This window comes from Sus scrofa, chromosome 1 (assembly GCF_000003025.6).
Source record: "Sus scrofa isolate TJ Tabasco breed Duroc chromosome 1, Sscrofa11.1, whole genome shotgun sequence".
NCBI lineage: Eukaryota > Metazoa > Chordata > Mammalia > Artiodactyla > Suidae > Sus > Sus scrofa.
This window is the reverse complement of record NC_010443.5, coordinates 122,642,413-122,654,543: the sequence shown is the minus strand read 5'-3', so window position 1 is coordinate 122,654,543 and position 12,131 is coordinate 122,642,413. Positions and strand designations below refer to the sequence as shown.

The window sequence follows — 12,131 nt, the reverse complement described above, 5'->3', positions numbered from 1 at the left end:
TCAAATTAAGGCCACATAAAGTATAGCAAAAATATCTGCTGTTTGAAATGTCAAAATACAGGTAAAAATATTAAAAATCACTGCATTTTACAGTAGTTATAACAGCAAGGTGCAAGTGCAAAAATCTGGCAAATGGAGCAAAAAAGCCCAGAATCAGAAACTAAGACATAAAGAAATTAGCAAATGAGTAAAAGGGCAACACAAATCACAGAAAAGAATAGACTAAATGTTAAAACAACTGGCTAACTACTGTGAAACCTGACATCATTATATTGCACCATGCATTGAAAAAAATCTTGAAAATATAAATCTGTAAAGAAAATAGCAGAAAATACAAGTGAGTTATTTATTAGGTTTCTGAAAGACTTTTTAAGCCTAAAAATAAATAGAAATTGCAAAAGGGGAAAATACTTTGACTTATAAGAAAAAAATAAATATTCTGTACACTTGACTCAAACAACTTAAACATTACAAAGTCTCAGAAGTAGAAAAGAAAACATACACTGTTTAACATCTGGCTCTGGTTCTTTTGGAATGAAGAGAGAAAAATAAACAAATGTTTATGCATTTGCATAATTTTTGTTTACGAATTTGCATAATTTTCTTTTTTGTTTTTTCCACCACTCCTCATCAGTTTTGAGACAGAAATAAAACATTTTTCTGTATTAGCATTACTTACTTTCCAGTGGGCAACTGATACCAAAAGTACTGGCACTTAAGACTGCATCTTGGCAGGTCTAGCAGTTACAATTTCAACATAGAAAGTCAGTCAACTTAATCAATCACCTTGTGGATTTTGTTTATCTAATCTATATAAACAATTCTTCTTTTAGCTCTTTTGTTTTTAATCAAATAAAGCTAGACTGCCCCCTAAGCCTGCCATAAATAATAATGATTCATTTTTGCAATAACCACAGGGAAGAGGGCATTATTCTGCTTGTTTTCCTGATAGCCTAATTACTGTTAGGGCACATCCAAAGTACTTCATTTCAGGGAGGCAAAGGCATAGGCAAGTAACTGGTCTATTAAATCCATTAGTAATTTGCTCATATTTCAGTTCAACTAGATCTATCCTTTTAATTCTTTAACTAGATTTTAGGACTCCAAGAACTCTATCTAAAAATTAAAACGGAGGAGAAGGAGGAGTTCCCATTGTGACTTACTGGGTTAAGAACCCAACTCTTATTAGTGAGGATGTGGGTTCTGATCCCTGGCCTCACTCAGTGAGTTAAGGATCCTGGATTGCCACGAGATGCGGTGTAAGTCATAGATATGGCTTGTATCTGGCATTGCTGTTGCTGTGGCTATGGTGTAGGCTGGCAACTACAGCTCTGGTTTGAAAGTTCCCTAGCCTGGGAACTTTCATATGCTGTTAAGTGTGGCCCTAAAAACAAAAATAAATAAAATAAAATAAAATAAAACAAAATAAATAAATATAAAATAAAATAAAAATATAAAAGGAAAAATAGCCATCAACACCTCCCTGACTTCCTATAGACAACCAATGCAGGAACATAGTTACTGGAAGTTCGTGGCAATATATAACTCACTCTGCTGCAGTGGAGCTAGATCTTGCTCCCCAAGAGTAGGAAGCTGCCCAGTTTGGCCACCTTAAGGCACAAGGCAACCATCACTATGGCACTATAACAGAGTATGGCTCATGGTGTTTACAGTTAAGTAAAGACACATGGACATGGCTGCAGTCCTGAAGTTCAAAGAATCAATATTTAAGGCATTAAAAGGCTTTCAATTTTTTTATATGGATAAGAAAAATTCATAGGAGATGAAGCAGGACTGGGAATATTCTTTTTTAATATTATAAAATATCCAAATTTCTTAAATACAGAAAAGTAGAAAATAGTACAATATACACCCCACCTACATTTAATATCCTGCCATTTTGTTTCATTATTTAAATAATAATTTTATTAGCTAAGCCATTTCAAAGTTATAGATATCATGGTTCTTTTAAACAATGCAATAGGCATCACCAAAAATTAAGGACACTGCCCTTGAAAATCACTGTATATCATTTATTTCATGCCACGCAAATTTCTCCAACCTACTCTAAATTACCTGTGAATTATTTCTTTGTTCAGCCTGCCTTCCACCTCTAGAAAACGTCTGATTTTTTTCCATCCAAGGTTTCTTCTGAGTTGCCTGGGAAGTTACATTGGACCAATTTACACCACCTGTAACAAAAGAGATTTAAAAATATTATTTAGTTAGTTAGTTCGTTTTTTAAGAGCCATATCCAAGGTATATGGAGGTTCCCAGAATAGAGGTCAAATCAGAGCTTTGACTGCTGGCCTACAGCACAGCCACAGCAACTTGGGATCTGAGCTGCATCTGTGGCCTACACTGCAGATCACAGCAATGCCAGATCCTTAACCCACTGAGTGAGGCCAGGGATTGAACCTTCATCCTCATGGATACTACTTGGATTTGTTTCCTCTATGCCACAATGAGAACTCCATAAAATATAATTTAATTATAAAGATGCCTAAACCTAAAGTGCCCCTTAAAAAAAATAAATAAATAAATAAAGTGCCCCTTGACTTCATATACTGAAATTCAGTCACTATAAATGTAATACTGGAAAATTTTCCATAAACTTTAACTGGTATTCCAGTTCTTAATAATGTGTCATCTTCAAGAATAATACCTCCATCTGGAATTCTATTTCATCAATAAAACCATACTCTCAAATTAACTTTGAAATCTTCTCTTTGCAAGATTTCTAACTGTTCTTCAGCATCAGCAAGCCTCATGCTTAAATGCAAAACTGTGGTATGGACAAAGAAGAAAGTATAGCAAAAACACTATGCAGAAAATAAGTACCTGAACAGATAGATGATTCCACGTGCTAAAAATAGAAACAAAAAAGACAATTATTTCCCACTTAAGACCATACAACATATATCTTGTAAAACATTTCATAATTTCATCTAATACATAGCATGCTTATTACAACCTTAGAAAAAATACTTCTTCTTAAATGAATATTTTTATATTAATAATAAAATATACAAAATCCATTTTAACCATCCTATTATTACAGGAATTGTTGGTGAAAACAGATACTTCAGTTTTTGCAGAGGGCACACTCATACTGACATAGACTGATAAGGAAATAAAAGTGATACTACATACACTGATGGTGCCAGAATCAGGATTTCTCAAAGCCCCAGCTGCAGGTTGGTTGTTGCTGTGTTTGGGACTGCAATAGCCACTATCACTGTCAATGTCAGCTTCACTAGCTCCCTGCTCACTAGAGGACTCTGCAGTAGGATGGGATGCTCTTCTCCTCCTGCCTTTGGCCTTCCAAAGCATCGCAGCAGAGCTCTCCGAGAGAGACTTGTTAGCGATGTCTGATGGGAAATCTGTAAGGCAAGTGTGACAATTATCTTTAAGGACAAGGTTGATCAATCCTTTTTAAACTATCATTAAAATAATAAGAAAATAAAGAAATCTAACTTTGTAAATGTAGAAAACAAGTGAACACCTTTATGTTTTTGGCCACACATGCAGCATGTGGAAGTTCCTGGGCCAGGGAACAACCTGAGCCACAGCAGTGGTAATGATGGGTCTTTATCCTGCTGAGCCACCAGGGAACTCCAGATGAAAACTTTCTGATAAGACTGCCAAAAGGTAAAATGTTCCTGACAAGTTGGTTTATAATGTGTTTATTATGAAAATAGAATAATATTTTTATAAGTAATATCATATAATTAAAACAAACCATCAATACCCATTTAAAAACACCACGAATCCTTTGAAATACATTGCAACAGAGATTGGTTTTGATATTCTGATGTGTGTGGCTCTAATTCATGATTGTCACTGGAATCTAGAAGGCCTGTGTATGAATATACCATAATGTATTTATATTTTGTACCATGAATGTGACACTTTGGTTGTTTCAGGGTTTTGCTATTAACAATACTGCTGTAAACATTCTTATACAGACATATGAATGTGTATGCATGCATATGAAAGTTTCTCCAAGGTAAATACTGCTAGGCCTGAGGGGATATACACAATATTCAACTTTACTTGGTAATGTCAAATCATTTCTGAAGGTGGCTGATACAGTTTACACTCTAACAAGCAGGATATAAATATCCCCACTGATGCACATATTCACCAAATACTTGACACTGTCCTCTAGGCTATAATTTTTTCCAATTGTTAGGTTTAAAAAGATGGCTCATTATGGGTTTTAATTTGTATTTTCCTGTTGAGTAATGAGGTTGAACATCTTTTCTCATTTTTTTTTTTTTAAGCCACTGTTTTCCCTTCTGTGAAATACCTGTTAATCGTACTTTTGGACTGTCTGACCTGTGTCTGTTTTTCTACTAAATTGTCTGTTTCTCATTTTTGGATTTCACAAATCGTATAACTACAAGACACTAAAAAAATCCCCATACAATCTCCACCCGGCCCAACAAATCAAAAATCTTTTTATCACATAACTTTTTTCCACAAAAACAATTTTTTTCATATAAAATTTTTATACAGCATCAATGTAATTTTGACTGTGCTCTGTTTAACATTATACACATGTTCTTCGTTAATTATTTGGAAGCTACTACATACTATTCCATTGAGTGGATGTCCTCTACCTCTTTTGACTTGTCACCTGTTACCAGACATTGGTATGTTCAGTGGATTTTTTGTGCTGGTGCAAGGTACAGCTTTCATCAGACAGTTCCTTTTCTTTCTAGAGGCAGATTCCATCTGGGTACACTCACCTGAGTAGGACAACTGGGTCGAAAGAAAGATTCCTAATGGTCCTGCAAAATTGTTTTAGCCCCCTGCCAGCACTGCATTCTAGGGGTTCTTAGGGCAAGGTGGGAGGTTTTCTTATTGATTCATATGAATTCTTTATATGTCCCCATACTAATCCTTTGTCAGTTATATACATGGTAAAACTCTTTTCTAACATTTGTAGCTTGTCCTTCCACTTACTTTTGATAAATAGAAATTCTTAATTTTGGAAATAGTTCTCTCCCTGCAATCATAAAGATATATGCCTATATTTTCTTCTACATGCAGTTTTCCAATTTAAGTCCTTAACCCATATGGAATAAATTTGCATGGGGTATATATTTTAGAGGTCTACGATACTATCTCTTATCATTTTCATTATGTGTTGCCACATACATTTAAGTCTGTTTCTGGGCTCTCTGTTTTGTTTAATTTTTGTACACTGAATTTTATATTCTGTATTTTTATGTAAGCTTATAAAAAATTAAATGACTTTATAGGTCATGATAGCTAAAAGAAATTTCTTTTCCAGGAATGTCTTGAACCAGTGCTTCTTCTCAGACCAGTGCTCCTTTTAGAATTAGTTTGTCAAGTTCCCCAAAAATCCTCATTGGAATTTTGAGTAGAACTGCACTGAATCTACAGACTAACTTAGAAAAAAAATGACATTCACAATATCAAATCATCCTGAATTAGCATGATAAGCAGATTTTTTTTTTAATTCTATAATAAAGTTACAGTTTTCTGCATAAATGTCTTATGCATCTTTTGTCAGGTTTATCCCAGAAACTTTATTTTTTTTTTAAGTCTTTTTTTTTTTCCTTTATATGGCTGCATCTATGGCATATGGAAGTTCCTGGGCTTGGGGTTGAATCAGAGCTGTAGCTGCCAGCCTATGCCATAGCCACAAATATGTAAGACCTAAGCAACATTTGCAACCTACGCGTCACCTTGTGTCAACACCGGATTCTTAACCCACTGAGCAGGGCAAGGATCAAACCTGCATCTTCACAGAGACTATCAGGTTCTTAATCCGCTGAAACACAATGGGAACTCCCAGAAACTTTGTTTTTGTTGCTACTGTAAATATTATCTTTACTTAAATTTTGTTTGTTGGCAGCACGCTGTAATACAATTAACTTCTGTATTATTTCTGTACTCTTTGAAATAATACAAGCTTCTACTCAACAGTAAAAATTTGTTACAAATTTCTTTAAACTATAATATTTCATTTGACCTATGATTGATACCTATTAATTGTGATAAATTAAAAACAAATTAACGACTAAGAATACTGATAAAATGTATGATCATCAGAATTGGAAAAAAAAACTAAAGAATACTGAGAGAAGGTATAATCTACTAAAATTTTACCTTCATCTTTTCACTTTCTAATTCTTATGCTTCAGAAGGGTATCTCTCTGATCACTTAATGAGCAAACCAAAGATTTTAGGATAAATTTTTAAAACAATTTCAGGGTTAAAAGCATGCAGAAATGGGTCACTAGGTCTAAGAAGAACCAAAACATAGAAAACTTTGCTATAAATTACCATGAGATTCTTCCATAGCCATTCTAAGCATGTGTTAGTCTGTTAATCTCATCACTTTATGCCCTACAAACCACACAATGACTGTACTATCAACATGATTGTTTTTTAACTGATTCCTAGATCCTTTCTCGCTAACTGACCTAAGCAATTGTGAAAGGATAAATGAAGAGATGTCCAGCAGAAAAGGTACAGTCCAAATGAAAGAAACTATGCAACATCTAATTCATTTCAAGCCAGAGGGCATTTGAGTGAACACTAATCAGGGTAAAAAGCAAATGTGCCTTTTAAAAGATCTAATTCTTAGCTCTGGATCATTAACAAGGATTTTTTAACAACAATGGTAAGAGAAAATAACCATCTACTCTATACCTATTAAGCTGAGATCAGAGATACAAAATGAAATTTCATGATATAAACAGAAAAATAGTTAATATTTTAAGACCATTAATTTTTATCTATTAGCAGGATAAAACTTTTTATTTTAATGCTTATACAATCCTCTAAAAAATTTCTGACAAAACTAGTCATTCTTATTTGAGAATGTAAGTGTCACTCATAGGTTTGGTTCAGATCTATGCTAAAATACAGCACAGGATACTTGCTAAGTTCTTCCTACAAAGACACTATAGGACGTTAGGATGTTTAATAAAGGACTTTAATCTATTTATAAAAACATCTACATTCTGATTTTTACCAAAATGAGTACCTCAAATTTTGGAAAAATTAAAAAACTCTGATTTTTAAACTGCTCCACTCCTACAAAGGGATAAGGAAACCTCAAATCCTGCTCAAAATTATACATAAGCCAGCACACAAGTTGAAAGAACATTAAGAACATGAACTGTGTCATCTTTCCTACAGAATTTTACAAAGCGACTGGATAAATGGAAGAATGAAAGTCTACAATCCTAAAAAGTGGAAAGAGTCCACAATTATAAAATTAATGTATGACAACAGATAAAAATCAGTGGTGTATGTGTGTGTGTGTAGACATTTTGTCTTACCAGTTTGCTGGGAAGCGTCTACCAGTAGCACAATTTTTGATCGATTATCAGGACCTGCTGCATTTGTCTCCTTCTGAGTAGCTACATTTTTCACCAGTGGCCTTTTGCTTTTTATGTGCTGTTGTAAAAGCTGTTGCTGATTTGAGTTAAAAAAAAAAATTAAGATCATGTACTAAACATTATAAAATAAACACCCATTATAAAATACACCTAGGAGTTCCCATTGTGGATCAGCAGATTAAGAACCTGACTAGTAACCATGAGGATATGGATTTGATTCCAGACCTCACTCATTGGGTTAAGGATCCGGCATTGCTGCAAGCTGTAGCATAGGCTGCGGATGTGGCTCAGATCTGATGTTGCTGTGGCTATGGTGTAGGCCTGGAGCTGCAGCTCTGATTCAAACCCCAGCCTGGGACCTTCCCTATGCCACTCAAGCAGCCCTAAAAAGACTAAATAAATAAACAAAATACATTACACTTAAATGTATGCTATAATTTTAATTAAATTAACCCGTGTGGAAACAGGGTTACTATGTTAGAATATCATGAGATTATTTATAGCCAATCGTATTAGGCTAAATACTGTATTATACACACATTTATACACTATTTTTCAAATAACCATAAACACTGTTATAATTGATAAAATATAAATTCATTTCAATTGTTATTCACATTTTTAATTTTCTCAATCACTGATAAATAATAGGATAATTATGTCAAATAAGGGAATGTAATTTTTTTTTTTTTTTTTTGTCTTTTCGCTATTTCTTTGGGCCGCTCCCGCGGCATATGGAGGTTCCCAGGCTAGGGGTCGAATCGGAGCTGGAGCCACTGGCCTACGCCAGGGCCACAGCAACGCAGGATCCGAGCCACGTCTGCGACCTACACCACAGCTCACGGCAACGCCGGATCGTTAACCCACTGAGCAAGGGCAGGGACCGAACCTGTAACCTCATGGTTCCTAGTCGGATTCGTTAACCACTGCGCCACGACGGGAACTCCCCGGGGATGTAAATTTTTATTTAAAAAGGTAATTAAAAAAGAACTCAAAAAAGAAGTTCCCTAATGGTCCACTGGATTAAAGATTTGCTGCTGTCACTGCTATGGCTTAGGTTCTATTGCTGGCCTGGGAACTTGTGCATGCCATGGGTACAGCCAAAAAATAAAATAAAATAAAGAACTCAGAATTCTGAATATATATTCTTAGACTCAAGTGCCTCTGATAAATCATGTTACTTCAAAGTCTTAAAGTTATATACTATTATCTTATTTCCAATACTATTTTTTTTTCCCTCATTCTCAGAGGTCCCAAAAAGATTTCCCTTGACCCAGGTTTCCATGAACAAAGACTACGAAGCTTTTCAAAGCAACCTCTGCTGCTTGTGTGTATTTTTTTTCTTTTTTGGCCACCCTGGGGCATATGCAGTACGCAGGCCAGGGATCAGATCCGAGCGACAGTTGCAGCTGTGGCAACACCGGATCCTTAACCACAGCTGTGGAAACACTGGATCCTTAACCCACTGTGCTGCTGGGCTGGGCATCGAACCTGCGTCCCAGTGCTCACAAGACACCATCAAATCCCACTGTGTCACAAAAGAAACTACTGCTTATGTCTATTTTAATCTGTAAAAGGTATGTCAAAAGACAGCTAAGATTTTCACTGAAGAGGCTAGGCTAATGAAATCTAGAAAAGCATCAACTCCTTGATGATGTTATCATAAGATGCATCTAATCACTATGCCTTCTACTAGTTCAAAAGTGCTGAGAAGAAACATGGTTTTTCTTCTTATTTGCCTTAATAAGGTCTCAATAGAAAAGTAACCTTTTAATTAAGAAATAGTAACCTACAATAATTGTGATTTCAAGGTTTTTGTGTCTTTTTTTTTTTTTTTTTTTTTGACGTAGTCAAAAGGCTGGTGCTAACTAAAGGTCTTTTCACACATTTATCTTCAATTTTCTTTAGTCCTAGGAGACCCTGTGTTCACATAACATGGTAAGCATCCTCTGAATAACGAAGTGCTATTCCTACTAAAAATTGACAGAATAGAAACAATTAAGTTGAAGGGATTTAATGAATCACAAATTTTCTCACCCATATTTCCTGTTTATTTCTGAAGACTGAAGTATCTTGATGTTCATCAGCCACTTAACAGTGTCAGTAAAAGGATCCAAACTAACCACTTATTAACACTGGTGTCACTATGCAATTTATCACTAAATTAAAATAATTTGGAAATAGCTGTGCAATATGTATACGTAAATTCTCGGGAAGAGCGTCAAGATAACTGTAATACATATCACCAATTATGAATGAGGAACAAAAATGGAAAATTTATCTCACAAATGCTACACCCGGAGTTCCCGTCATGGCTCATTGGTTAACGAATCCGACTAGGAACCATGAGGTTGCGGGTTCGATCCCTGGCCTTGCTCAGTGGGTTAAGCTTCCGGCGTTCCGGTGTAGGTTGCAGACAGGGCTTGGATCCCAAGTTGTTGTGGCTGTGGTGTAGGCTGGCAGCTGTAGCTCTGATTAGACCCCTAGCCTGGGACCCTCCATATACTTCAGCAGTAGCCCTAGAAAAGGCAAAATGACAAAACAAAAAAAACAAAAACAAAAAAACAAAAACAAATGCTACACCCTTCACTGTTTTTTAAATAGTATCTTCAACATTAAAAACTAATCAATATAAAAAGCAAATTACTTATAGTATTACTAACAACAGAAATACCAAACATAAAAGTCAAATTCAGTCACTTACTTTTGGTACCACTGGTCCTCTGTTACTGTTTCTGCTTCGATGACCAGACAATGGGAAGACTTGTCCAAGCTGACTTGGACGCTCAGTGCACTCTGTGGTTATGGTATTGACAGTATTTGCAGCCTGAAAAGTGTTGGAGTAGGGTGCAGGAAAAGGATGATAGAAACCCATAACCTGGGCACATGGTGCTGGCATCAACTGATAATATGTATACTCCGTAGAAACAGGTGGCTGAGCAGATATAATGGGGTAAGCAAGGTATGGTCCAGCAGGGTTTGGATTGGGCTGTTGCCATCGTATATCACTGCTATATAATGGAAACTGTCTGTAAAACCAAATCAAAAAAGAACAAATCTATTTATTGACATGTATGTCTAAAAGTAACACTAAAGCAAAATCTCAACTTATTTTAATAAAATAAAAAAAACAGTAAAAAACAGCAGCCTCATAATTCTGAAAAGAGATACAACTATCATTTTATAAATTTCTTTGCTATAATTAGAGCTTTTTATGTACATGTAATAACAATTTAACAGCATAAAGGAATTCAACCTGATAGTTTGCTGCATTCCAACATTTAAAAAGTACATACCATTCTCATTTGTAACTCTGTCAACCTCCTCAAGATATTTCTGCCTAAAAGTTAAATACCTAGCTACTGACTCTGCCAATAAAAGCAGTCCAAAGTTCCCATCCAATGCTAACAACTGCAACAGCTCTCTGTGAAAAGCAGGGTAAGGTGATCATTGTGCAAGGTGATGATTACAACAGGTGATCTGACTCTTTCACCCCTTATTCCTCAGCTCAGGCCCAGGGCCTCCTACCCCTCTGCCATATTCCCCTAACCATTTGGCCAAATCCAGCTCCTTCCCTGGCTCTCCACCTTGGCAATGGATGCAGGCACCAGGTCCAAGGGGAAGAAGAGAAGAAAAAAGCAAGACTATTCACTGTCATCTTATCTCTAGCGTTAGACTTCTTTCTTCTAGTGCAACTCCTATAAAGCCCCAGCAAGAGCCTTCCTATCTCAGCAGTCCTCTTCACAGATAGCTGTTACTGTCAGAGAGAGCAGGAGAAGAGAGCTTTTCCTCACCATTCCATGACAAAGCAAAAGGGAAAAATGTTCCCAGCCATTATTCTAAAAATACTTTCAAATAATCTGATGGCTGACTTACTCATGAATTCTCAAAGATTATTCGGTAAGGTAAGAAAAATTACATTTATTACACTGTATACTTGGCCATTTTGTCAAATACAGAAATAGGAGTTTTAATTTAGCTTACAAATCACTTCAAACATAGTCCAATATAGGTCAAGGACTTTTAATACAATAATGTTAACTTGACTCAACTAAGAAGAATCCCTTATTTCTACTGTTTGCCCAATGCCCAAAACTATTAAGAGTTTCAGATTATTAACTTGAATATTTAACATGTGAGAGTTTAGTGGTCTTATGTCTCATACATCCAGAATTTCTCAAAGAATGTGCCTGGGCACACTAGTGTGCCACAATAGTTTAAGATACATAGAAATACTAACTGCCTTAGCCCTTGGGGTGGTTGGGCAAAGACTGGAGCCCAGCTGCCCAGCTGCCTCATCTATTTACCCCAGAGTGCCAGAGAAGTACAATTTTCTGTGTGACATAACTTGAAAGAGGCTAAAAGTACTTTTTTTATACAGCAATAAAATGAACTACACCAACAAAGTGCTTGCTAATCATTCAGACAGTCTAAGCAGGGTTAGAAAGGCTATCGTGACTATCACAAGTTACACCCTAACCACTAGGTCACACATTATCTGAACTGCGAGCATTTTGCTAAATTGCCCTGTGATTATAGCACAGAAGCTAAATTTAAACTACAATCAGAGTCTAGAAGTATATGCTAACTAACCACAAAAGTTGCAAAGTTAAGGACGATTCCCTTCATATATTCTTCTTATGCCAGACTGTCTTGGCAATTGATTAGATGCCTCTTTTCAAAAAAGGGCTTCTGTTCATCTCTTTCTGAATAATTCATTCTTCCCTTTGAGTCAATTTATTTCAA

General features: G+C 35.8%; 1 protein-coding gene across 4 annotated transcripts in view; it reads right to left on the bottom strand.

Moving 5' to 3' along the window:
- Nucleotides 1–12,131, bottom strand: part of SECISBP2L (SECIS binding protein 2 like) — a 54,984-nt gene that overhangs the window by 34,068 nt on the left and 8,785 nt on the right. For all 4 annotated transcript variants that reach the window (NM_001206341.1, XM_005659631.3, XM_005659630.3 and 1 more), the window contains exons 3-7: nt 10,090–10,414; nt 7,326–7,461; nt 3,154–3,383; nt 2,842–2,866; nt 2,077–2,192 (exon numbers count right to left, since the gene is read on the bottom strand). In NM_001206341.1, coding sequence (NP_001193270.1) covers nt 2,077–2,192; nt 2,842–2,866; nt 3,154–3,383; nt 7,326–7,461; nt 10,090–10,414 — 832 coding nt within the window. The remainder of the gene's footprint in view (nt 1–2,076; nt 2,193–2,841; nt 2,867–3,153; nt 3,384–7,325; nt 7,462–10,089; nt 10,415–12,131) is intronic.